The sequence below is a fragment of the Martes martes genome, assembly GCF_963455335.1.
Source record: "Martes martes genome assembly, chromosome: 4".
Classification (NCBI taxonomy): Eukaryota; Metazoa; Chordata; class Mammalia; order Carnivora; family Mustelidae; genus Martes; species Martes martes.
The window spans coordinates 37,081,880-37,108,618 of record NC_137891.1 but is presented as its reverse complement, the minus strand read 5'-3'; the positions used below and the strand labels follow the sequence as shown (position 1 = coordinate 37,108,618).

Below are 26,739 nucleotides of genomic sequence, written 5' to 3'. Positions count from 1 at the left end.
ACACATCCACCCTCCCCCTTAAGGGATCTGGGGATGTATTACCTAAATGATCCTTACTTTCTGTAGGGTACAAACTGTGGCTTTGGTAATTGGTCTTGATTGTCGAGTGTAGAAGGCCAGGAACATGGTAATTCTAGCCTCCAGTACTCTGCTCAGAAACGTGCACTACTCTGTACTGCATTCTTTGTAGCATGTTAATTCGTTTTAAAATGTTAAAAGTTTGAGGGATCTCATTGTTCTTTTACTCTTCTGTGCCTATGATTTCTTTTGCAGGAGTATAAATCAAAACATATTCTTGGAACATTTAAGATCTCTTTAAGGTATTTTTTGTGCTTATCCTGGAAGTATAGAATACTTTGTATACCAGAGCTAATGACAACAGATCTTTTAGTGTTTCTGTGTTGTAACAATCGCCACTGGGCAGACAGCTGCCAAACATCTTGCAATTAATCTGATGCACGTTGGCTTTCGTATTCTTTTTCTTTCAGAACAAATGCCCTGAGGTAGAGGAGTTGGTCTTCAGCCATTTTGTGATCTGTAATGACACACAGGAGACACTGCGGTTTGGCCAGGTGGATACTGATGAAAATATTCTGCTGGCGAGTCTCCACAGTCACCAGTACAGCTGGCGCTCCCACAAATCCCCACAGGTATTTGAGAAACAGCCTTACAAACACAGCAATTGTGAACGTTGGGGATTCGTTTATTACGCGTTTGTGTGCCTGTGTCCAGTTATTTCCCTTTTTAAGTCTACCAAGGAACCACATGGTGTAGCTGCCTCTGACAGAAACCCAGGAAGGGTTCGAGGTGGGAGCCCAGCACAACCTTGCTTCTCTTGGAAGGGAACAGTCGCCTGGTTATCACAGGTGCTACAGAGGCAGCTCGGTGTGGCCGTGATGCGGTTGGACTCTAGAGCCCAAGTTTGTAAGCTTTGATCCCGGCTCGGTAACCTTGCTCTGCTCTCTGGGCGTCTGTTTTCTCATCTGTAAAATGCGGATAATGGTAACACGCATTTTTGTAGGGTTCTGAGGACTAAGCAAGTTACTGTGTATAATGGCACTAGAATAGTGCTCGAGATACTGTAAGCATTACACGTTGGCTATTATTATTTAGGCATTTGTTCAGATTTTTACTGTGTACCTACTCTGCACCCGGCATGGCCTGGGCACTGGACATGCAAAGACGGGGAAGTCACGGTCCTTGCCCTCCAAGGACAGCTCACAATCTGTGACCAAGGGGGCACTGAGAAAAGACATACCAAAGGATGTCTGTTTTCCAAGTAGTATAATTCCATTTTCCTGTCACTTTAGATGGGAATAATTAGAGGGATGTGCCCTGCAGGGATAATATGAGGATGAATTAAATACAAAGATGTGGTCTTAAATGAGTAAAAGAAATCCTAGGAAGTCATCTCAAGAATAATGTATTTCTAAAACTCTGGGTAATAAGGAAACTACTGCTTGTGATTAAAAGAAAGTCATTAGATTAGAGAGCAAGTTTTCCCATCTGGTCTATAGACCAGCTTCAGAATATGTTATGCCCTCCGGGTCCCTCTTGCTTCTCCCCCGCCCCCAGTAGCTAGATTCTGATTTTTTGCTCGCTTTTTCATCATACTGCCACACTGCTAGAATAAGACTTGGAAAGGTAGACACAGTACATTCTTATTTAAGAATATTTATTTAATTCTAGCAAACCTGACAGGACATTAAAACCACATAAATCCTTTTTTAATAAAACTTGTTAGGAAAATTTCTCAGATGAGATGATGTCATACTCATCTTTTTAGAGTGAATGGCATGCCCTCATTTTCTAATGTTTCTCTCTAGAAATTTCCATGTTCTTAAGTGGTTGAGTTGTTTGCCCCTTATAACATAGTTAAAAGCCAGTTTGTTTGCTTGTTTGTTTGTTTCAAAATATCTTTTTGGGTTTTTGTGTTACTAATTGCAGAAGTGAGAACATATAGACATATGGCAAAAAAATTAAAGCAAAAAAAAAAAGAAACAACCCCCCCCCCCCAGAACTCCTATAATGGCAACCACCCAGAGACAACCCATGTTAATACTTGTCGTAGAGCCTTTTAGATGTTCGAAAAGTTTCCACAGTAATTGCATTTTTCAGGGACGGAAGAAACCTCTGGGAAGGCGCAGCTCCATGTAGCCCTCTGCTGTGCCCATTTCCACGGCACCCACATCCACACACGCTCCAGCCTCCACCCACAAAAAGCAAAGTGCAGGAAACTTACCTCCCCTCCCAGTCTCTTTAAGAGGCCCTTGGTGACCCTCAAGTTTCCCAGATACTGGGGACTCCCCCATGGCTCAGTTGGTTAAGCCTCTGCCTTCCGCTCGGGTCATGATCTCAGGGTCCTGGGATCGAGTTCCACATCGGGCTCCCTGCTGTGCAGGGAGTCTGCTTCTCCCTCTGCCTGCCGCTCCCCCTGCTTGTACTCTCTCAACTCGAGCACTCTCTCTCTCAAATAAATAAAATCTTAAAAAAAAAAAAAGATTTCCTGATACTGGAGCCAGGATGAGAAGGGTGATCTTAAGAGCAGCTGGCTCAGTGGTGTGGAGAAACAGGAGTCTTCATGTTATAGACATGCAGCATCTGGGTGGGAAGGAAAGAAACAGGAAAGAAGCATGGCTGACCGCTACCAGCATGACACCTGCATATTTTACTCTTTTGCACGTTTTCAAGGTCTTTTTATATTTGTTACTAGTTTTGTTTTCACAATATCCATGTGCGGTTTGTGTTATGCGTGTTATAACTAAGGAGACAAGTGGAAATGTTAGGTTGAGATGGTGATAAAGTTGGGACTGAAATCCATATCTTTTGATTCTCAATAGAGTGTCATTTCTACGGCATTGTCCAGCTTTCCTAAGTTTGGGCTACATGGTTTGTCTGTTAGAATAGCAAAGCTGGGGGGCACCTGGGTGGCTCAGTGGGTTAAAGCCTCTGCCTTCGACTCAGGTCATGATCTCGAGGTCCTGGGATCGAGCCCCATGTCGTGCTTTCTGCTCAGCGGGGAGCCTGCTTCCTTTCCTCTCTCCTTGACTGCTTCTCTGCCTACTTGTGATCTCTGTCTGTCAAATGAATAAATAAAATCTTAAAAAAAAAAAAAAAGAATAGCAAAGCTGTAAGGTTTCAAAAGATAGGCTGAGAATCGCTAGTCTGATACTCCACGTTTAAAGCCAGACTAATGTGGAATTCTTAGTCCAAGTAAATCCCTTGCAAAGTCTTAACTTTATTACCAAAAATAATAACCTTTTTATGACAAACTGGACACAAGACAGATATCTATTAAACTTTTCTTTTTCCTTTTCAATTTGCAACTGCATTCTCTGGATACAAATTTTAATGAGCTGTAAGCATTATAATCTTCAAGCTAAAACTTAGATCAACTTTGTTTAAGAAAAAAAAAAAAAAGGTGTCTCTTTACAAAATTCTATAGGTTGAAGGAAGTGTGTTTTAGGACCCTCTGAAGCCAGAAGTCTTAATGGGCCCAGAGGGTCTTCATGGAATTCCTTACATCCACAATTGCGAATTCTGTTGTGTTCTAATGAGAGGTTACATCTGAGGTCCAGAAAACGTAGCCGCTTAGCTTCAGACTGCACCTGGAGGTAGTCATAGCCTTGCAAGTGAGCAAACTGTTGCTTTTTCCAGACTCCACGTCATATCCTGCATTGCCCAGCAGGCTGCGTTTTAGGAACATTTGCGTCTGCATGTTTATGCTACCTTGGGTGTTAGTCAATTCATAGTCTCAGGGAGGATTTCCAGAGGTCATAGAACTTAACTCCACTAAACAATGTAGCTTATATTGCAGAGATCAAGAAAGTGGCAATGACAGCTGGAAAGGTTTCAAAGAGGTCAGCAGATCTTAGAACCACACAGGAGGTTGCTAACAACAGTAAGTCTCAACAGGATGGGAAGAAACATGGACACACCAATTCCAGAAATCCAAAGCCGATTTTAAGATCGAAAAGTTGTAAACTCTCCTTATAGTTTCTAACACATGCTCTGAGGCAGAATCATTTAAAATGCTGGATATCCCGCAACCGTTGCTTGCCTAAACAAACAAAGGAAGAACAGAACTAATTCCCAGGGAACAGTTGAACATACTCGACTGCACAATCATGAATGCCATCACAGAGGCCCTTGGATATCCCAGTTCAGTAGACTTCAGATCCAGTTGGATGAGAATAACCAGCAAGCGACTGGTCTTCAAAGAAGTGCTTCATATTGTAGGAGATTGACTATAGGTGTGAGTTAATGGTATCTTTCCCCAGAATATGGGTAGTAGGTGCAGCATAGGGTCAAGGAAGGTTTTGTTTAATGTAGCCAAACTGAATATAGGGACGCTTCCATCAGCCAGTAGGATGCATGTATAGGCTATTCAAGTTGACTTTCTTTCCTGGTTGATAGAGAGCACTGTTGGCTAATTAAACTTGAAATAGGAATGCCTCTACCTTGTATGTAAGGAATTACATGTGCTTTTATCCTCAAAACATGCACAATTTATAGATGATGTGTTTTTTAGAATTGCAGAATTTCAACTACCAGTGACTTAATTTCAGTAATCAAACCATCTAGCAAGGTGAAAATGGGCTCTAAACAGAGCTATAGAAATTAATAAAATTTTGCTCCAAAAACATGCACAATTTATAGATGATGTGTTTTTTAGAATTGCAGAATTTCAACTACCAGTGACTTAATTTCAGTAATCAAACCATCTAGCAAGGTGAAAATGGGCTCTAAACAGAGCTATAGAAGTTAGTAAAATTTTGCTCCAAAAGGGACTTAATAGAAAAAATGGCAGATATTTTAAAATGCAAAATGTAACAAGGTAAGAATTTTGAAGAGCAGCAGAGCATCTGGGACATACTCATTAAAATAGTCAGATTTAGTGAAGAAAATAGAAAATCGTATATTACTCCAAGACAGAGGTTGGCAAACTTTTTCTGTGTAGGGCCAAGTAGTCCATATTTTAGGTCTTTTGGGGCCTTCCTGTCTCTCTCGCAGCTATTCCTCTCTGCACAAAAGCAGCCATAATGAAAGATGTGGCTGTGTTCCAATAAAACTTTATTTATAGACTATGAAATTTGAATTTCAGTAACTTTCACACATCACAAAATAGTATTTTTCTTTTTTTTTTTTTTTTGACCATTTAAAAATGTAAAAACCGTTTTAGCTCACAGGCTGTACAGAAATAGGCAGTGTGCCCCGTTTGGCCCACAAGCCATAGCTTGCCAGTCTTGCTTGAAGGCCTCTCTGTTGACAAAACTCAGTTGATGGTCAGTTGTTTCACTCTAACCTAAGTAGTATTTCTGTCACTTGAAAACTTGGAAAAATGTTTCAGAAATTACAAAGTGACAGGTTATAGTTTAAATCTAACACATATGACCAACCTGTACTCACCACATAACAGTAAGATATGTTTATTTTACTTCTTCTGGGTTTGTATAGATAGAAAGTCCTCCAGTTCACTGTATATAAAATTATTTTAAAGTGAGATCTGATCACTTTTCCTCTTGTCTAAAGGGATAGTGATAGGTTTTGAGTATCTACCTCTCTTATGGTGAGTCCAGCCCGTTGTCAGCTTCATTGTCACTCTTTCCATATCCATTTACATAATGCATATGTATATATATGTCATAAAGAAAGAGCACATTCCTTATTGTTACAGTCACAGTTTTAAAAATTTAAAAGCTGAGTTAGGGAGATAAGGAAATAGTCTATGTTGGCAAAACTGTTTAAAGTGATAAATTTTTCAGGTATTTGCCTCTGTTACATGGCACGTGGCGTGCATGTTAAAGTTTGTTTAGAAGATGCAAATGGAATTAATTCTTCCTCTCTAGAAAGCAATTTAATAAGCACAAAAGCTATTAAAATGATTTAGTAAATCCCCTACTAGTAATCTACTCTCAGGAAATAATCTAAATTGAAACAGAAGTTTATATACCAAAAATGTTTATCACAGCTTTATTTGTAGTGTCAATTAAAAATCAAAGTGTCACTTTTAAAGCTAAATTTGAGTAAAATTTAAAATATCTGAATGATAAACAATTATTAGACCTTCAGATTTTTACATAGAGGAAGTGCTCCCATACCCTATCAGTCAGAAAACAGAATATAAAATAAATATAGATATAGATATGGATACAGATATAGATATAGATACATATAGTATGATCTTAGCAATATAAGAACAAATGCATAGAAAATGCTGGAAGGATATATATCAAAATGTTGCCAGTGGTTGCATCTGGGTGGTAGGTTAAGATCATATTTTTCCAGTTTATTACATTTTTATGTAGGTCTCAACTTTTTAAAATAAGGGATATAGATTATTAAAGCAGAAAGAAATTAAGTAAAAACCCTGAAAAAATATTTATGCACAGACTACAGGGAATTTCAAACACTAACTGGAAGAGTGGCAAGTGCAGTGACTTATCAGTAGTGGTTATCTTAATTCTCATATGAACGACTGCAAGTTTCTCTCAAATAGTCTCTTAGTTACAGCTCTGCCCCACTCCAGTCTATCTTGCAGACTACCTCTCAAGAAACTTCCCTGAATAATGCTTTATTACAATTTCCTGTCCAAAAATCTTCATAACCTCCCCATCATCTATTAAATATCCAAATTTTCTGGCATCCAAGGCCTGACTCAGTCACTCACAAGCCTTCTTGTCTGCCATTAATTCCATCTAGCAGCTGATTTGGTCTCCCAGCCTCCCATTCAGTTTTAATCCACAAATGTTAATTTATTGTGACCTCTTGTGTGTAATTAAATATGTTCATTTTTTTGTAAAGAACTTACTGTCTAATGAGGGAGTCAGAAAAGTAAACATTTTTATGGACATGATCAGTATCTATCAGGACATTATTGCAGTAATTCAAAACAGGGGGAAATGACAGGTAACTGAATTAAAATACTAACCATAAGGAAGAAAAGTGAGAGAATCAGGAAGTACAGTCCATTGCTTCTGGATATGGCCAAGGTCTCGATGGGAGTGCAAAGAAAATGTTTCCAAGTTTAACCTGAGGATGAGAATCTGGCAAGGCTTACCGGTAGAGGGGATATTTGTGTGGAAGTTTAATGTTTAAGGAAGAGTTTGGCTGATGAAGTGAGGGTGGCGGTGCTGGTGTTCCAGATAAAGAAGTCAGCTTGTGTGAAAGCTTCAGAGGGAGGACACAGCGGGGCCTAGTAGGACACCTGGACCGATTTGACTGTAGTAGAGAGGACACGTGTGAATCCGCAGGATGGGAAAGTAGGTAGGAGCCCTTGTGTTCTGTGCTAAGCAGCTTCAATGCTGTCTCGAGGCCATGATAACACAAAGGCAGGAGAAACTAAATATTTGAAGAGGTCAAAGTTGGCTTTCCACAGAGGCTGGGTTTAAAGGTTGAGTAGAAGTTGGTCCGGTGAATAGTAGTGGAGGAAGGACATGATACAGAACCAGGGAGATGTAGATATATTGGTAGCATGTCATGTTCAGGGGGATTCGGATTTTGTTCACAGTATCTCAGGCATAAAAACTGTGTGCCCTGCCGAAGAGATGTATGTTGGTAACGGGCTCTTGGCTGGTGTCGGGGAAGTCCAGATATGGAGGGCTGGCTAACTTTGGTGGGGTAAATGCTCCCACCATAGCTGATCTCAAGCTACCAATGATTTAACAACCAGACCACAAAATTCCTGACTGTTCAGCAGTGCTTTTTCACAAATGAGTTCGAGCCAGCTCCAGCACACCACGGTTTGGAGGAACTGTGTTCTGAAGAACCCGGCAGTCCATCTGAGGAGATCCACCTATATGTGATGGGCGACTCTTGCCTATGGAAGGCTCACAGGATCCCAGCTGCATCCTGGAGAGATCCCTGCGGAGTAGTTGGAAAGGCAGTCTGGAGGAGACAGAGGATGCCAGCAGGGAGCAGTGTGGACCTGGCCGCAGAGCCCCAGAGTGACCATAGTGACTGAGTCAAGGCAGAGGAGAAGTCATCGCTCGGGGTAAATGCCTAGCAGACCCATCCTTCTGTGAATAATAGCTATAAATTCTGAGCAAAACACAAAAAGAACTACTTCTGGAGACTGAACAAAGGCAGGCAGATTTTTGGAGGGGAATCAAAACTCGGAGCAAGCAGCCTGCAGAGTGAATTCCCCATTGTTTGGTGGCTGTGCTGGATGGCAGTTACAGTCATTTCAGCGCAAGGGGTAGCCCATCGTCTTCCTGGCCCCACATAGCAGGAGAAAGTGCTCAGGCCACCAAGGCTGCTAGAGAGTAAGGAGAAAACCTTGGATGGGGGGAAGCCAGAAAGTGGGAAAATAATTCGGCCCAACTGTCCACTGACTGCAGAAGCATGTGGGCCTGGGGAAAACTGGAAGCAGCCTGTACCCAGGGCTTCAAGAACCGAATGAAACTCAGCAGCCACTCACCAAGGTGTGAGGGTTTTCCATTTGAGCCTAAATGAATTGAATACTTGTTAAATCAAAAACATTAACACTCTGGAGCAGTTATAAGAAAATCCAGAGTTTCCACAACAAGACCTTGACAGTGTCCATAATACAAACCAAAATTATTCAACAAATCTCAAGAATCCCACCCCCCCCCCGCCAAAAAGTAGTTCAGTTTCAAAAGAAAGATAATTAACAGATGTCAACACCAAGATGACCTAGAGGTTAGAATGACCATATACTTTAAAGCAACTATAACAAAGGAGAGGGTATTTTACTGTTGTTATTAAGGTCCCAAGTTAGTTGATTTTTAATTAATCAAAAGGGAGAACATTTTGTGGACCTAATTGAATCAGATAAAAGCTCCAAAAGAAGGGGTGGGCCCTTTTGTAAGGAGAGAGAGACCCATAGGCTCCTGCTGGCCTTGAGGAAGTAAAATGTCATGTGGTGAGTGCCTACAGAGAAGGCCAGGGGGCAGGGAGCTGTGGGAAGCCTCCAGGACCTGCAGGTGGCTGCCAGTCCCAGTCATTAGTAAGTCAGAGTCCTCAGCCTGTAGCCACAGGGGAAGACATTCTGCCAACAACCTGAGCGCACTTGGAAGTGGATTCTTCCCTACTTGGACTCCTAACTCACAGACAGAGTGATGGTAAATGTGTGTTCTTTTAAGCTGCTAAATTTGTGGCAATTTGTCTTTCAGTAATAGAAATATAATACAACATGACAGAGAAGAAAAGGCAGTAAACTGGAAGATAGGTCAGTAGAAATCATCCAGTGTGAAAGAGAGAGAAAAAAAGATTCAAACAAAATGGATCGAACTGCAGGGACCTGTGGAACAATTTCTAAAGGTCTAAATATGAGTAATTACCATCCAAGAATGAGAAGAGAGAGAGAGAGTGGGGCCAAAAAAATTAAATTAACTCCAGAAACGCCCCAAGTTTTGTGAAAGATGGAAATTTGCAGGCCCCAGAAGCTCAGAAAACCCCAACCAGACATTTCAAAGAAACTCACACTGAAGCACCTCATGATGAAACTACTGAAAACCAAAGAGAAAGAGAAAATCTTGAGGATTAGCTGGAGAGAAATTGTAGTTATTGGAATAACTATTGGAATAACTATGAACTTTTCTTTCTTTATCAGAGAGGCTAGAAGGGAAGGTTTGTGCTGGAAGTGATCTGTTCGGAAGTCATTTGGGAGTTACCGTCACCAGGATTTGGTTACTGGTTATGGAAGGGAAGGGCCTAGTTTAACTCTGAGGTTTCAGAATTAGGGGACAAGTTGGCAGCTTTGCTGTTGGCCCAAGACAGGGAACTGAGTAGAAAGACAGTGTTTTAGAGACAGAGGATGGAATAGGATATGAGAACACAACAGGGTGACTCTAAAATCCATTTTGGACACGTTGAGTTTTGGATTACTTGGCAGGGCAGAAAGGATGATATATTAGAAAAAACAGATTTGTAGCCATACGTGCCTGGGTTTCACTCCTAAGGCTTGTTAGCTATGTAAGATTGGAAAAGTTTCTTAATTCCTTGGAGCCTCGACTTCCTCTTCTGCAAAATCAAGAGATTTTTGTGACTATCCCATGCAATAACATTTATAAAGTTTCTAGTGAAGAACTCAGCTCTCTATAACCAAAGGTTCTTTCCTTCCCTTTTCCCTTTCTAACCAGACATCCAAGTGGCCATGTAGAGGAGGCAAATGAATGAGAGTCAGAATGTCATAAGAATAGTCTGGCCTAAGAGGTAAAAATTGGGTTTGTCATCAGTGCCTAAGTAGCACTGGGAATAGATCAGAATGCCCAAGGAGGCAGGGCTAAGAGAAGAGGACTTTGTTAGTTATCTCTTGCAGTAGAACAATGTACAGCATTGATGTACAGGCAAAAAGATGGCTACTGCAGACACTCCCATTCATAAAAGGAGAAAAGGGAGACCCATCAATTACGGGTCCATAAAAATTCTAATATCCAACCAGATAAATGTCAGAAGTTTCTTGATTAGTAATCATTCATACTCCTGCTCAAGAGTAATTGTCCATGGCTCATGGCTTTGGACTCTTGGCTCAAGCCTCCTTGAGTCATCCATCCGTTTTCTTGAAAAGTGTCCTTTGTTTGCACTTCATAGTCTGCTCAGATTTTTTTTGAGTAGTTTTCATGGTTTTCAAAATTCAGTATAATTTTGAAGACTCAACAGCCCTCTTTTACCATCTTATACTTTGTGTCTTTCAGTGAAAATTGGCAGTGTTTCTGCCAATACAATTCTTTAAATGACTTTGTGGGTCTCTTGTTAATCTTACTGAGATTTACTACAGTGGACAAAATCACCTGTCTCTTCAAGATAATTCCTTTCTGCTTTGGGATTTGCTCACGCTGCTGAGTGTCTTAGAAGCCCTTGTTTGAATAGTTTGCTGGGACACCAATTTAGATCTTTCTGCAATCCTAACAAAGGATTTTACAGCCACATTCTTAGCTTCATCCCTAAACCAGCTTTCCTGGTCATGTCCTGGATTTGATCTTTGCATAGAAACCACTTCTTGATTTTAGCATCATTTGTCATCTGAAGGCTAGAAATGTTGAAAACTAGCAAGTCCTGGCTCATTTTTATCTAACACTTCTTTCTTAAGCTTCTGTCAACCCCTCTCCGACTTTAATATAAGCAGCAGATAGAAGCCAGGAGTTACTTCAGCACTGCCCGGAAATCTCCTTAGCCACATCACATAGTCGATTAGGCACATTTATACTTTCCATGTCACTCTAGCCTAGAGTGTTGCTAAACTCTCTGCCATTACATAGCAATGTCCCTTCTTCCATTGTCCAACATCATTGTCCTCATTGACAGCCTCCTCTCAGGCCATTAAATAACTATTAACAGTATCTTTGAAGCACCTTAGATAGTCGCCAACACTCTTCTCAAGTCCTTCTAGTTTCTGCCTACTTGCCTGCTCCAAAGCCCCTTGCGTTTTTTGGCTTTTGTTATAGTAGCACCCCTCTTGGAGAAAACAAAATCTATATTAGTTACATATTGCTGTTTAATAAATTACCCAAAAATCCAAGTAGATAATACAACAGACATTGTTTTTAATCTCCATTTTATTAGCCAAGAATTTGAGGAGTGGTTGAACTGGGTAGTTGTAGCTCAGAGTCCCTGAGCTACAGGGATTCATGATGTCTTACAAGACAATCAAGACATCATCTGGAACTGTAGTCATCTAAAGGCTTGACTGCGCTGGAGAATCCATTTCCAAAATGGCTCACTCACGTGGCTCTTGGCTGGAGGACTTGGCTCTTTGCTACAAGGATCTCTCCATAGAGTTGGCTGAGTATTCTCACAACATAGCCGCTGGTTTCCCCCAGATCAAGTGATCCAGATCAATTTAGAACAAGATAGAAGCCATAGTGTCTTTTATGACCTAAGCTCAGAAGTCATTCATTGTCATTTCTGTGATATCTTAGTGGTTACACAGATCAGCCCTATTCAGCATGGGAGGGGACTATGCAAAAGTACAAATAGCAGAAGACAGGGATCACTGGTGCGATCTTAGAAGTGGGGTGTTATAAGGAAATTAGGCTAAGAAATGAGATCCACTGGAAGGGGTAAGAGATATAAGAAAACTAAGATATAACAGGAAAAGCAGGACATACAGTGCTCTAAAAGCCAAGAAAGGAGATTATCTAGAGGGGGGTAATTATCAGATGCCATACAGAGATTGAATAAGACAAGAACTGAAGAAGCCATTGTATTTGGCAATTGAGAGGTCATTGATGGCTCAAAGAAAGCATTTTCATTGCAAAATATGGATAGAAGCCGACTTGAAGTGGATTAAAAATGAACAGAAGGTGAGGAAATGGAGAGAATCAGCATGAATTTTTTTTTTAAAATCTTGACTGAATGTTAACTAGAGAAAGCTGCAGGAACAAGCAGGGGTTTTAAATGGAAGAAAGTTGGGCATGTTCTATATGGAAGCAATAAATAGCAGAGGTTGATATGCAGAAGAGAGGAAAAATGATTAATGGCATAAGGTCTTAGAATGGGAGAGGAAGAAGGAATCCAGACCACAGGTAGAAGGATTGACCCTGCATGGGAGGAGGTTTATATTGGATATCCATTGCTGCTTAACAGAGCACGTCAAAATTTAGTAGCTTAAAAAAATGCATTAGCTCAGGGCATCTGGATGGCTCAGTGGGTTAAAGCCTCTGTCTTCGGCTCAGGTCGTGATCCCCAGGTCCTGGGATCGAGCCCCGCATCGGGCTCTCTGGTCAGCAGGGAGCCTGCTTCCTCCTCTCTCTGCCTGTTTCTCTGCCTACTTATGATCTCTGTCTATCAAATGAATAAATAAAATCTTTTAAAAAAATGCATTAGCTCATGAGTTTGTTGGTAAGAAACCTAGATGCCCTCAGGAGGTTCTTCTGGTGTCTGCACAGCTCACTTGTGGTCCAAGATGGCCTCGCCTACATATGTGCAGTTGGCAGGCTGTTGGCCAGGGTACTCTTGGTTCTCTTCCATGTGACTGCCCCAGCAGACTAGCCCAGACAGGAAAACCAAAGCAGAAACTACTAAGCCTGTTGAGCCTAAGCTTGGAGCTCACACAGCATCTTCTGTCACCACCTCTTGGGCAGGACAAGTCACAGGGTTAGGCCAGATCCAAAGAATAAGGAACTAGGTATTACCTCTCATTGAGAGTTGCTGAGAGAATTGGGGGCCATTTGCCACTTACCAGGAAAGCCTCCTCTGACTTTGAAATAAGAGAGAGAGAATGAGCATGAATGTGAATGGAGATGAGGTCATAATGGGTATTTGCTGAAAGTAAAAAGAAAGAAAAAAAGAGTAGGAAGCTTAAAAAAAAGGAATTTTCCACAGCATCTAATCCTGTAGCGTGCTCATATTAGGCATTTGGTAAATGTTCACTGAGAAAATGTTTTCATTATTTACTTATAACGTTTCTGACATTTTTCAAGAACATAGACTTAAAAGCTTAATTATTTTAACAATATGAAAATTGTAAACTTGTTTCCATCCAATTGGATATTGTATGTGTGCTGTACAGATACACAAAAAGAGGTCTTGTGATCTCAAAATGTATCTTCTGTATACTGTCAGTGAAGTTGGGCTTTTTATTAGGAGTAGCCCCTGGTCTCCCACACCTCCTCTCCTTTGACCTCCCTGTGGCTTCCAGTGAAAACAATGACAAAACTAGGACATCACTACAGGGGGGAATTCACAGTATTCTCCAAAGGAGAGTACCTTTCAAGTCCATGTGCATGTCCAAGTCTTCTCAATTTGTTCTTTTTTTCTTTTTTTTTTTTTTTTAAGTAAACTCTACACCACACATGGGGCTCGAACTCACGACCCTGAGATCAAGCGTTGCATGCTGTACCGACTGAGCTAGCCAAGCGCCCCCAACTCTTCCCAAATTAACTGTGAAAAATTCTTATTGTTTGTCATAAACTAAAAGTACTGTTGTATAGTTACCAAATGTTCCTGATTTAAAGTAAATCATTTCAAGTTAACTTTGCCACACATAATCTCCTTTTCTAGCCATGGAAGTCAATTCCCAGAAACCTCCAGTATGGCTCTTGTTGTGTAGGGCACAGCTGCCTGCAACTAGCAATTCCATGTGGGGAGGAAGGATTGTGTGCCTTTGCTCCCCAGTGGCAGTAACAAGCTTCTTTTTACTGTTGCTGACATTAAGATAGCTAAAATCAACAGTGAGGTAAACACTTCTTGGGACCATCTGGCAAGGATTTTAATCCCAAATATTCTGTAAACACTGACTTTGTTTGAGTACCCGGAACCTACTGTCCAGTCACCACCAACTGCGTCTTTATTTCGGTTTTAGGCAATAATTGAAAGAGCAAAGTAGTAGACTGGAGACTCTGTCCTTTCACCTTTCTCTCTCAAATATTTCAGTTTCATGAGAGATTCCAAGAGATTTACATTCTCTGAGGAAGCTTAGAGGGCCTTATGAAGTGACCAGTAGAGGTAAATGGGGCCCTAGCAGTTTTGGTCATTAAGTATCTGGTAGCTAAAGCGTACTTGGAATGTCTTCATTTTCTGTTGGGAAATGCATTCACTCTAAATGAGAGGCAGAGCTTTGGGGCTGAGTTTTATTTTTCCTGTATTTTTCAAAGTTTCTTCATAAAAATGATTTGCAGTATAACCTAGTTAAGACTTTTAAAGTCTTTCCCCAGAAATGGCAAAGATAGGATTGTGATAGGGCACTTTATTCAGTCCCAAGGCTGATTTCTGGAGTTTTCTACAACCCTGCATGAAAAAGAACAACTGGGGATTATTTCAGCTGTGAAGCACCCAGAGGAATGACTGCTGGTGCTGCTAATGGTCTCTCTGTCCCTCCACTGGCAATAAATTTTAGATATTGAAATATAGCTTTGGAGAAAAATGTACTGAAGATTCCTTAAGCTTTTTACAAGACACTCAAAGGCTTTTCACAAGCCCGTGCTCTGGAAATGTGAATTCTTGATGTCTAAACATAAAGGTCCTTTACTGAACTAGTTTTAAATGTGAATTTTCATACAGAGTACTTGGAGAAAGGGAATGCAGCTGGACCATTAAAGCATGGTATTTTGCCATTTTTAAGTAATGGGAAATACTGATTAAGAATGTTATAAGGATTTCAGTATACATAATGTGATTGTCTCTAATCATAACCTATTAGCACAAGTCTGTAACAAAAGCATTAGCTCTGTTAAAGACAATGGCACACCTATTATACTGTGGTACTTTTTAATTATTTCCATACTGAACAGGATATTGAAGAGCTTATTATCTAAAGGTCAGAATAATGCCCAAGACATGGCCAAGCCCAATGAGTGTCAGATGCATGGAATGTTGGATGACTTCATAGTTATGAAATTATTTCATTTCTCATGATAATTCCTGACTTGCCAAGTTAGTGAATTTTAAGAACTCTGAGAGCAGATTTTAAGATAAATGTGAAATAATCCATACTTTTGGAGTCAGGGACTTCCCTTCAGGCATTAGTTCATATTTGACTTGCTTGACTTACACTTGGGGATAAAATAAGTTAGGACAAGGTCTTAGATACCACATTCCCTTACTGGGAAAGAAAACCAACTTGCACAACTTTGGCTCATGTTTCTTGTTATACAGGCACTGAGAAGCAGCGGTTGCCATGAAATACTTTATTTAACCTTTACAAAAATGTTTTCTTAGTATGGCAAGGCAGTTTAGTTAAATGAAAATAAATAACTATAAAAAATTTGGATTTCTTTTATATCCATCTGTTGAATTCTTTTTTTTTTCTAATTAAAAATAAGGGATAACAATTATAATTGTCTAAATTGCCGTGATGACTAAAAATAAAGATTGTGTCAAACTGTTTTATCCTTTCTTAGGACACGTGTTGGCATGTCTTCTATTTTACACTAAAGGAAACTTTGCTAAATGATGAATGTTACATTTGAGAACAATTTAAAAGAAAGTTTTTTAGGTTGGGTTTCTCTATTGTTTATATTTATATTTAGTCAGAATTGATTTTCAGACAAAACAGTTTTGCTCACAAACTCCAAATATTTTTCCAAACCTGAATGACTATTAAACAGTATCTCTAGTTTCTTGTCTTACTTGTTTCCATTTATCAGTTCACCTAAATTATTCTTTATTGTTTCTGTCCAACATGCTCTTTTCTCTTCCACTGAAAAGTTGGGTCCAACCAAGGGCATGGTGACCATCGGCTATCATTCTGTCAAAAGAGTGTTATCTATACAACACCGAAATCTCCTGGCTGTTGGAGATTAAGCAATTGAAGTTGTTATTTGATTTAATTAGTTTAAAAGAAAATAAGAATTATCTCATATTTTATGGACAGACCATCCTTTTCTGTACTCACGTGCACATACACATACATATCACATCTTCACTTTTCAACCCTTTGTGGCAGTTGTCAGGGGTAAGCCATCTTAAAAGACTCATACAGTTCTGGATATAAGGCAGCCATTAGTATGTTTTTTTCAGTCACATATCATTTAAATATAGGGAAGTCCACACCCTCTAGAAACATGGAAACAATATATATGTGTAATGCTGAAATGAGCTCTTCAAAACCAGTATGTCCTTTCATACTTCTTTTACTATGTGCCTTTGTATCTGATTTTATGATTAAAATATCCCAAAAATTATACATAAAATTGTATTTTTAATATATGAGAGAATTTGCTCACGACATCTTCTTGCAAAAATTTTTTTGAAGTATAGAATGTTTCACTAATTTAGATAATTTGGATTTAGGTAATTTTTTAGTAAAGAATATACTTGAAGCATCTCATTGTTTTATAGACAATGTATAAATCAGAAGTACCAAAATTATTCACCTTACTCTTACTTCCTTTTTAACTTCTTTTTCATAAGTATATAATTTTTAGCCAGATACCGAACAGAGACTGATACCTGAACAGTGAAAAACCATAAATGAATTTTTTAATTTGGATTTCTGTTTAGAGTTACTTATAAAATATAAATCTTTTCTAATTTTAGAAAGATTCTATGATTTGCTTATAGATATATGGAAACATAATAAGCCTTAATGTTTGCTAGAAATGTGTGACATTTGACATCCTATTTACCATGGAAATTCAAATAATTCACCATAAACTATACAATGGAAGGACACAATGCACTGTTTTAAAGCTATAGAGCCTTATAGATGGAGGATATGATTGAATTATTTCTTGTTTATATTAATTGTGTATATTTTGTTTTTCTTTCATACCTGTGACATTTTCTGTCCTATTTCTTTATATATTTGTTTTTAAAAGTTTTCAATTTTTTTCCTAGCAGTTATTCCTATTTGCTCTACTTCCGTCAGTAGGAATCCTTATTCTGCAAATGCATTTTTTAGTTTTTCCTGCATTTATTGTTTTATCTAATTACCTTTTTATATCACCTATTTATTTTAAGCTCAGGCTTTTTTCTGTTTTTGCCAGAGTGTTCCTTCCTCTCAGTGGTTTTCTACAGTTTTACAAAAATCATGTATTTTTACCCCGTTTAAAGAAGACCAAAAATTTTCTTGATATTATTTGCCTGAATTCTGCAACAGGGTGTATATGGTAACCACTCTCTTCTGCTCACTTTTTAAGATGCTATCCTCTTCCCTTTGCTTTGTAATATTTTTTCAGAGGTCACATGGGTTATTTTCAGTGTTCGTCAGTGATTATAGTATATGGATGGTCCTTGGTTAGAGTCTGTTATCACTTGAGGAACAATGAGATTGTTATTCTCGTCCCCAGCTGCAGGGCAGAAGGACAAAGTCAATTCCTGTCTCTCTTCCTGCTTTGTAGCTGGCATGTCCTACTATTTCTCAGCTATACAGAGGTAACACATTTTCCTACATCTTCTCATGGTTCTCGGATACCCCAAACTGTCACACTTTATGAAAAACTACAGTTCCCCTTGTTCGCATCTGTTTTTGTTGTTCCTGAGTCCTCCTTCCTCTGTAACGATTATCTCATGATGACCGCTCATAAAATACAGCGGCGCATGGCCACAACCTGTTTCTCCCTGGGAGCTACTCGCTCTCTGTAAATGTTGAAAGACGAGGGAGATAGTGAAGAGCAGGACATCAAACAGCCTAAGAAACTGTCAGTTACTTTCCGTCTGCGTCTCTAATGCTCCATCGGTCCCGGTGTTTACTGATGACTGATGCCTGGAGGGGAAGCGGCGGCCACGGGGAGTTCTGTGCCTCTTTAGCCTCTCTTTCCGTACCACTCCCTCGTGGGCAGGTCCTCTTCTGACCCTCACGTCTCCGCATCCCCAAGAACCTACGCATGCCTCTGCCTGTGTAAGAGCAAGATCTGGCTTCCTAAAATGATGATTTTTGTTCCAGTATGACTCTTTCCTTTCCGGGATCAAAATTCAGTGGTTCCATTTGGGTTAGGATCAAAGCTATCAGAGGATTGTAAGCCGATGAGTTCATACTATAAAGTTAATTTTCCAAATTACATTGACGAGAAGTAGGACAAGAAGTTGTTTGTTGGCAAAACGGTTTGAAGCTATAGCTTGCTACTTTTAGGACCTGTCCCTGTTTATAATGCAGTCAGTGTGCTTTGTGGACGTTAATTTTGTGCAGAAAGACCCACTCCAAGTTAGGCTGTCGCCTGCTTTTGTTTAGCGAAACAATAGCCCTGTCTATCTTTTATTTACTCTATTTCAACATGGTTTTTTCATGTTATTTCTTTTCGTAACTTATATGTCCTCTGGTCAATCTTTTAACTCCCCAAGCAGAATACCTCTGGAGTCCTACAACAAATTTTCCTTCCTCTCATAAAATTTTGCAGCATAATTTTTCTTGTTAAATATCTGTTTCTCCCACTCCATTGTGAGCATTTCCAGTGTGAGTAATGTGTCTCGTTCATCTTTATATCCACCACGTGTGGCTTAGTTCATTGGCTTATGGTAAACATTTAATAGATGTAGATCCTAAAAATATTTGCTATATTGGAAAAAAAAAAAACTATCGCCCTGGGGAAGAAAGCTCAAGTAATTACATTAAACTGCTCCAAGGATTATGTGAATAAGTATTAGAGCAAACCAGACCCTCTGGGAGGGGCTCGGAGGCTAGAGAGATGAACTGACCGTCGTGTCACCCTTTTTAGCAAAGCGTCTGCGGTGCAAATGAGAAAGTGGTGACACCGACTGGGACAGAGGGGGAGACTTCAGGCAGGAAGCTGAATCTGAGTTACTAAAATAGAAACGTGTCATTTCTTTTCCCTTAAAATGCAGGCTCTGTATGCTTTCTATTAGACGTTTTTCTTTTTAATAACATTAATGTTTATCTGATTGCAAAATAATACATATTTATAGTATGACATTTGGAAATTACATAAAAGCACACAAAACACATACACAAAAGGAATACTTAAAACACACAACCCCAAGATAACCACTGTTAGCATTCCAGCATATTTCTAGCCATTTTCTACCCTAAAAACATGCACAAGTACTTTTTCTTCATTTTACAAAAACGGAATGTATACTGCACGTATTTTTTTGTAATTGCTTTTTCCCCATTACTCTATCGCTAACTAATATTCTCAATGTTTTTTTGTGCTGTGATTGTTTTCTTCGGTAGTTCGAGAGGATTCTACAATCTAAGTGTGGTTAAGCACACCAGAGTCGACACCACTTAACTCTGAGTTCCGATCTTATCCCTGCCCTCCCAGCGCTGTGGCCCTGAGCAGCTCGCACAGCCTCTCTGACCTGGTTTGCTTTTTCATCTGTAAAATGGAACAACAGTACCAACCTCATAAGATTGTTTTAAGGAATAAATGAGAAAATGTATAAAAAGCACTGAGGCCAATGCTCGGCACATAGTACGTGTCTAACAAATGATAGCTTTCATTGTTTTTACAATATTTTATTTGACAAAATATTGTTTCCTAGCAATGCCTAATTCTTATTATTAAAACAGTGCTGGAATAAGCTTACATCCAGGTAAATCTTTGCACTTGTGTATGATTATCACCCTACAAGAAATTCCTATGTAGAATTGATGAGTCAGTATCTGAAACTCAGATTTTTGACAAGGACTAGACTCCAGTGACAGTTTTCATTTTAACGGGTGTGTTGGGAGTATGCCAGGTTTCCCTTTTTGTAACAGGTTGTTCTAGGCTGATTTCACAGTATTTGTGGCCTTCCTTGAATTCAGTTGTGAGGGAAAACCTAAACAACTCTACTTTGGTGGAAGAGACAACAACCCAGTGCTTGTGTGACGACAGAGTGGCCTCTGTTATCTCACCTCCTGGACCACTGATCTGGAAAGCTTTCTTTCTCTTTCTTCTTTTCCTTCCAAAATACCCTGCATCAAAGAGTCCAAGTTATCCACTAGAAAATAAATCAACATGATTTATTTCCACTCTTCTCGTTCCTTACTTGTGAGATTGTGTTCTATAAATAAATGTAAAAGAATATAGAGGGTCCTGAGAGTTCCAGTATTGAATCAGGGTGACATGAGGCATTAGCCATTATCTAGCAAGTTTTCCACTTGGTTTTTTAGCATTACATCAGATACTCTGAACATCCTGAAATGTAACTGCCTTGACAAAACAGTAATGAGCAACATATTTCATTTTATTTTTATGTTAATTTATTGGGACGACATGTACTATCAGTTCTACTTGCACATTCCAAATAAGCAATTAAACTTGGATCTGTGTAATTTGATCTACAGCTTTCCAGATATTATTTTAGATAGACAAGAAATTTTAAAAATATTTTAACTTAATTTTCCTTCAAAATGCTCACCTACTCTAGCATTTGGGATCTACTTTAGGCTTTAATATCAGTAATACTGAGTCTGAATTATGGATTGGAAGGATTACATTGATTTGTAATTTAATCTAGTATCATCATCCATGTAAAGTAAATCTCCTGTGTTGAAAGGTCATTCAAAAACTTGGGATTGTTTTTAAGAGTACACTTATGTTGATAAGCACTTGATAAGCACCTTGATAAGTACTAAGAGTACACTTACCTTGATAAACACTGAATAATACATGTAACTGTTGAATCATTGTATTTATACCTGAAATTAATAACGCTATCTATTAACTACACTGAAATTAAAATTCTAAAATTTTTAAAATACAGTGAGACAAAAAGAAAAATATTTTAAAAATAGGAATTATTTCTAAGTATTTTTATTTAATATTGTATTTTATGACATTTTCTGCATAGATATCACAGATATCATTAAAAATTTTTAATGTCTACTTTGGGTTATTTTTCAATAATCCTCACTCATTTATTCAACAAATAACTGTTGAATGCCTACTATGCACTAGGCTCTTGGGATATAGTGATAAGTTTAGAAGTTTAAAAGTTTAAAGTTTTAAGTTTAAGTTTAAAAGTTTAAAGTTTAAAAGTTTAAGTTTAGAAGTTTAAAAAATATTGTAAATATGTATTAAAAAATACACATGATGCCTAAGATTTAATATATATTAACAATACATATTAATATATACATATATTTAATAGTTTATTTCACTTGGATCGAATGTTAATTTTTTTTTAGAACACCTAAAATTTCTACCAAGAGTATAATGGATTGGAAAATTTTTGAAGTTATTTCAATTTTCAATTTCTTCTTAGAACGTTACATATTACTATACAGTAAATTATAAAATGCAAAAAAGTATAAGTGAACCTGAAGACAGATTTTTATTTGTGATTATTTGGGTAGAAATCATCTTGATGACAGTTTTAAAATGAATAGTTCACAGACAAGTATCTGGTACCTTCACTTATGTTTAGGATAAAATTTTTAAGATATAGCCATCCCCTTTTCTCTCTGTTCCTTGGTGCACCCTGTTTCCCTAGATGTGTCTTATTTTTCTTTCCTCTGTAGCTGAGTCAGGAATTCTCCCTTTGGAGGTGACTGTGGGTGGTCTTGAGAGCTGACCCCAGGCCTCTGATCAGTAATTCAGTTTTAACTTTTATTTTGTATTTAAAAAAATGACCAGAGAGCTGCATATGCTCCCATTTGAGATCTTCAGTGGAAAAACCGTGAATTTAGTCTGGCTGCCCTGGGTGGGGGGGGCTGCTGGAAAAAAAGAAAATGTAGCCCTTTGGGACCTTCCAACAAGCGTGGCCACCATGCAACCTGCCTTATTGCTTAGTTTCAGTTCCCACTGAGAATTTCAAACAAGAGTAGTTCCTATTTTGGCTTTTCCCCCCCAATGGAAAGTACTAGCACTAGCTAAGTAGGCCAAAAAGAATGAAAAGCCTGAGTAGAAGGGATGGTAGAGGAAGTGAGTCAGTAAGGGAAACTTAATAGGGAAGAGGAGAAAGAAAGTTTCCAAGTTGATAAGAGAATGTAAAAATACCATGGGCTCCAGGCAACGAAGGATAGCTATGTGGGGCCTGAGGCCATTGCTTCATCTCTCCTGTGTTTGCAAGTTTCTGGCCCATCTTGCCTTTCCTCCTGACTATCACAGTTGCCCTCCTCCTTCCACACTCCACTCTTAATCTCCTTTCAACACATCGATGCCCTATACAGAAGATTTCGGTGGCCACCTGCTAATTCTTCAATAAAGCACAAATTCCTCACTGAGTAAATCAGTGCTGGCCACAATCTAGATCTCCCTGTTTGACCTTATCCCTGACTCCCGTTTTTCATGTTCCCTTTTCTGCAGACATTCCAGACTGTTAACCTTGCCCCCAAGCATACCTTCTGGCTTTCACATCTCACATTGTCCCTTAGGCCCAGAAAGGACCTGCCATCTTTGCCAGTTGAAACCCTGTGGTAACTCTGAGCTCCAACTGCTTCCTGAAGCTCTCCTAATCCCACCAGCCTGGAACAAGCTGTCCTTTCCCTAGACTCCTGTACCATGTTGCATCTCTCCAAATGCCTCTTGTTTTATTGTGCATGCTTTATTTTCCCCATTAGAAGGACAGAAGACATGGTTCTTCCTCCTTCCTTCCTCCATAGCGGCTAGCATATCAGCTTTCTTATAGTATCTGAGTAAGAAGATATATCAGAGGAATGATAGAAAGAAATCACATTAGGATCAAGTAGTCTAACACGAATTTCACCTTCTTATGCCTGAATTTATAGTCCCTTCAGTATAGAAAGAAAAGTAGATCTCTGAGTATTTGTTTTTAAATGGAGGCTATTCAGTACCTGGAGCCATGAAATGTAGTCATTTGGGGAGCCCTGGTGGCTCAGCAGGTTAAAGGCTCTGCCTTCAGCTCCAGTCATGATCCCAGGGTCCTGGGATCAAGCCCCAGATTGGGCTCTCTGCTCAGCGGGGAGCCTGCTTCCCCTTCTCTCTCCCTCTGCCTGCCTCTATGCCTACTCTGGCAAATAAATAAATAAAATATTCAAAAAAAAAAAAAAAAGAAAGAAAGAAATGTAGTCATTTGGTTCAACAGAACAGAACTCCCCCACTCAGAGGAGGTCCATGAGCGTCCACACTGCTGTCTAGTGCCTGAAGTGGACACACTGTGGGAAGGATGACCCAAGTAGGGTTGGGCCTTCTCAGGTCCTTTTTGTAGGTTTTCTCTCTTAGAAATGCAGTTCCTTCCCTAATAAATGATATATGTCTAATAGCTATTTAGATGCTTTGAACAGTCGACCAAACATTACAAATATTGTACCAGTGATGCATGTGGAGAGAAGTGTGATGTTTTTCTCCCACCTAACTTTGCTGTGTGAACTAAATCCAGACATATCTGGATTTTCATAATTCAAAGAAAATATCTACGCCAACATTTTGAGAACACGTAGGTGCCAAGCGAAACCCAACAACATACTCCTTGGTGACATTCAGTCAGTTGAAGCTGTGTACACAGAGGGAGCTGCTACCTAAAATTGAGCTCATATGCAAATGCGAACACTCCTCAATTCCAATTACGCTGTATACATTAAACCTTTAGAGGCTGTGGAATTTTCAGGAAGAATATAGCCGAGCTTGACCTTAAGTACCTTGCCTCATTATTTTTTGTCATTTCCAGCTACTAGTCTCTCCAAAGAAAACAACTTTCTTGTTTCTTTTAGTTTTGTGTGTGCCCTGAGCTTTATTCCCAGTTGCTGCTACAAAAAACTGAAATGGTTCCAAACACCACTATTGTTTTTCTTTTTTTTTCTCTGTAACTAATATTTAAAGATCAAAGATAACTCTGGTACTTTTATGTTGTAGAGTGTATATAAGACCAAATTTTCCCTAAAGGTATTTGCTGTCTAGGATTTTTTTCTTTTTTTCTTTTTTCCCTTTCTTTCCCTCCCTCCCATTCTCTTTCTTTCTTTCTTTCTTTCTTTCTTTGTTTCCTTCCTTCCTTCCTTCCTTCCTTTGTTAACTTTCTTTTCTAGAAGTCATCTGAATGGTAGCTTTTTGACTTCCCAGGGTCACTGGAAGTTGCATGGAGGAAGAACTGGAGAAGGGCCATATGAAAAGCAAGGAGATGAGTTAGGAGGTTTTGAAAAAATACTTTATTAAGGTGTTTTAAAACAAACAAACAAACAGTCCTCCCTTAACCTTCCACCAAAATCATATTGTGATAACTAGTGACCTTGGGAAATGTTTTAATTTAGGTACTTTCTAAAGACTCCTTCTAATGCTAAAGCAGAAAAATAATCTTTCTGTCAAAAGGCTTTTATTATTATGACAATTCCCATGTAAATTATTAATGTATTTATTTTAAGGGCCCATTATGATAGCTCTTATACAATGTTTTTATAGTTTTATTCATTCTGTTAATTGGGAAAATGTTTCATACTATCAGCCTTTGGTTCGTTCTTTTAAAAAATTGTATACGACGTGAAGGAAATAGTTTGCATATTATACAAATGTTTTTCCTAAAATGTCAGTTTTATTTCTTATTCTTAGTAATTGTATAGAACACTGTTTACTTTCATTTAAACATGTATCCTAAAGAAGCAGTAATTATTATGTTGTTTTGGAATACTTGTTCAGTTGAACTGATTTTCTTCACTGCATTTAGTAGGTAGGAGTGGAAATAGAAAATATTTGATTATCATGGAAGAAATCTAAATATTACCACAAATGGCAATAATGTGTGAATAAATATGAATGTGAATCAGGAGACTCGTTTGGTAAACGCTACAATAAATACATAGCTAGCAAAAAGTAGAACAAAGACATTTTTTCATACATTCAAAATGTTGAAGGTAGTTCTCATATGATATATGTGATCTCATAAAGAGAGTATATTGAATGAACTGCATCCTCAAATTGCTGTTTTGTTCTTTATCAAAAGAATAAATAAGAAATGGCAATTTAGGGTCAAAAATAATGCCACAAATGAAATTTTACTTTAATTACTGTCTAGCCATGAGAGGGAATAAACTATCAGCCAAGAACCGTGTTCTTTGATCTCACATTTCAACCTTCTTGTCCTCCAGATGAATGAAATGGGCTTTTCTCAAATGTTCAACAGGCCTTTTACCGTTTGATAGGACAATTATTTTTAAGAAGGTTTAAAATGTGATCTGGAAAACCACATTGACTTTCTGTGGCATATTTGCTATTCTTAGCCTGCTTGAATAAGCTGGAAGTGGATGAATAATGCAGGTTAGAAAGAAAACAGATGCTAAATATTACAAATAGGAAGGTTTTCCAGCAAGGAGACTTTCATTTTAGGACTAGATTTTTGTTGGCACTTTTGGCATCGTGACGATTATTGTTTTTCTCTCCAGCTGTTACACATCTGTATTGAAGGTTGGGGCAATTGGCGCTGGTCAGAGCCCTTCAGTGTGGACCACGCAGGAACGTTTATTAGAACTATTCAGTACAAGGGTCGGACTGCTTCCCTCATCATCAAGGTTCGGCAGCTCAGTGGAGTGCAAAAACAGGTGAGTTCCTTGCATTCGTGACCCAGACAGCTCTTAATTCTTTGACGCAATTAATGGAAGCAAAACTTAAAGAAATGAAAATAACTCATAATTTAAAAACCCACAGTGATAAGCCTGGGTATTTTTGCTCCCACTTCGTATGTGCTTATTGATCATCCTGAGGATGGTGATGGCTTCAAACCCTTTGTCCCACATCTTTTACAAGAGCTGCTAACGAGCAGTAAAATTTACTGATTTTAGTTTCACCTCTTCTCTCTGTCATCACCTACCTTCTGGTGGAGGTGCTAATGAGCTGTGAAATAGCCAAAAGGCCTTTATTAAGGAAGAAAAGAAGCACCGGGTGTTGGGGACTCTGGATAATCCAACAGCGGATAACCAGGAGTTGGTTCTCACACATATCAGAATAATCTTCGAGAAAGTGTTGTGATACCTCCTATGACAGAGTGGGCCTGGGTCTCCAGCAAGCTTTCTTTTCCTAGGAGTTAATATTAACTGCAGTAAAAATTCACTACGGTCTAACTCTTGGCATATAAAACCTCAGCTCTCAGCACATATTTTTACGTATTTTATAAAACTTCCTTTTGGCTGTTTTTGAAGTTCTAAGACTGCAAAGGGGAAAAAAGTATCTGACACTTTTTTTGTGTTCTTAAGATGTGAAAATGTGGTTTTTAGAAGATGTTTTTCAAGCATGGCACATATGACAGGAGAGGAGTAGAAAGAAAAAAAGGAAGTATTAAAATCTGAAAACTGGCTTCACTGCACACATCATAACTGGATTTGTCATAAGAGTTTTAACATATACATCTGCATCTGGACTGTAAGTCTACCCAGAGCTTATGTGAACTGAGGACATGATAGAAACAGCCCTCAGTCCCTGGGAAAGGAAAAGGGGGGCTTTTCTTATCAAGCAACATGGGCTGGTCCATTGCTGTGTGCCAGGGGCAGACAGGAAGCAAGTGGTGAGG

General features: G+C 38.8%; 1 protein-coding gene across 1 annotated transcript in view; it reads left to right on the top strand.

Annotated features, from left to right (window-relative positions):
* VPS13B (vacuolar protein sorting 13 homolog B) overlaps positions 1-26,739 on the top strand; it is a 611,735-nt gene that overhangs the window by 523,600 nt on the left and 61,396 nt on the right. The window contains exons 34-35 of the mRNA XM_080801635.1: positions 489-650; positions 25,619-25,774. Of these exons, the coding sequence (XP_080657761.1) occupies positions 489-650; positions 25,619-25,774 (318 nt within the window). The remainder of the gene's footprint in view (positions 1-488; positions 651-25,618; positions 25,775-26,739) is intronic.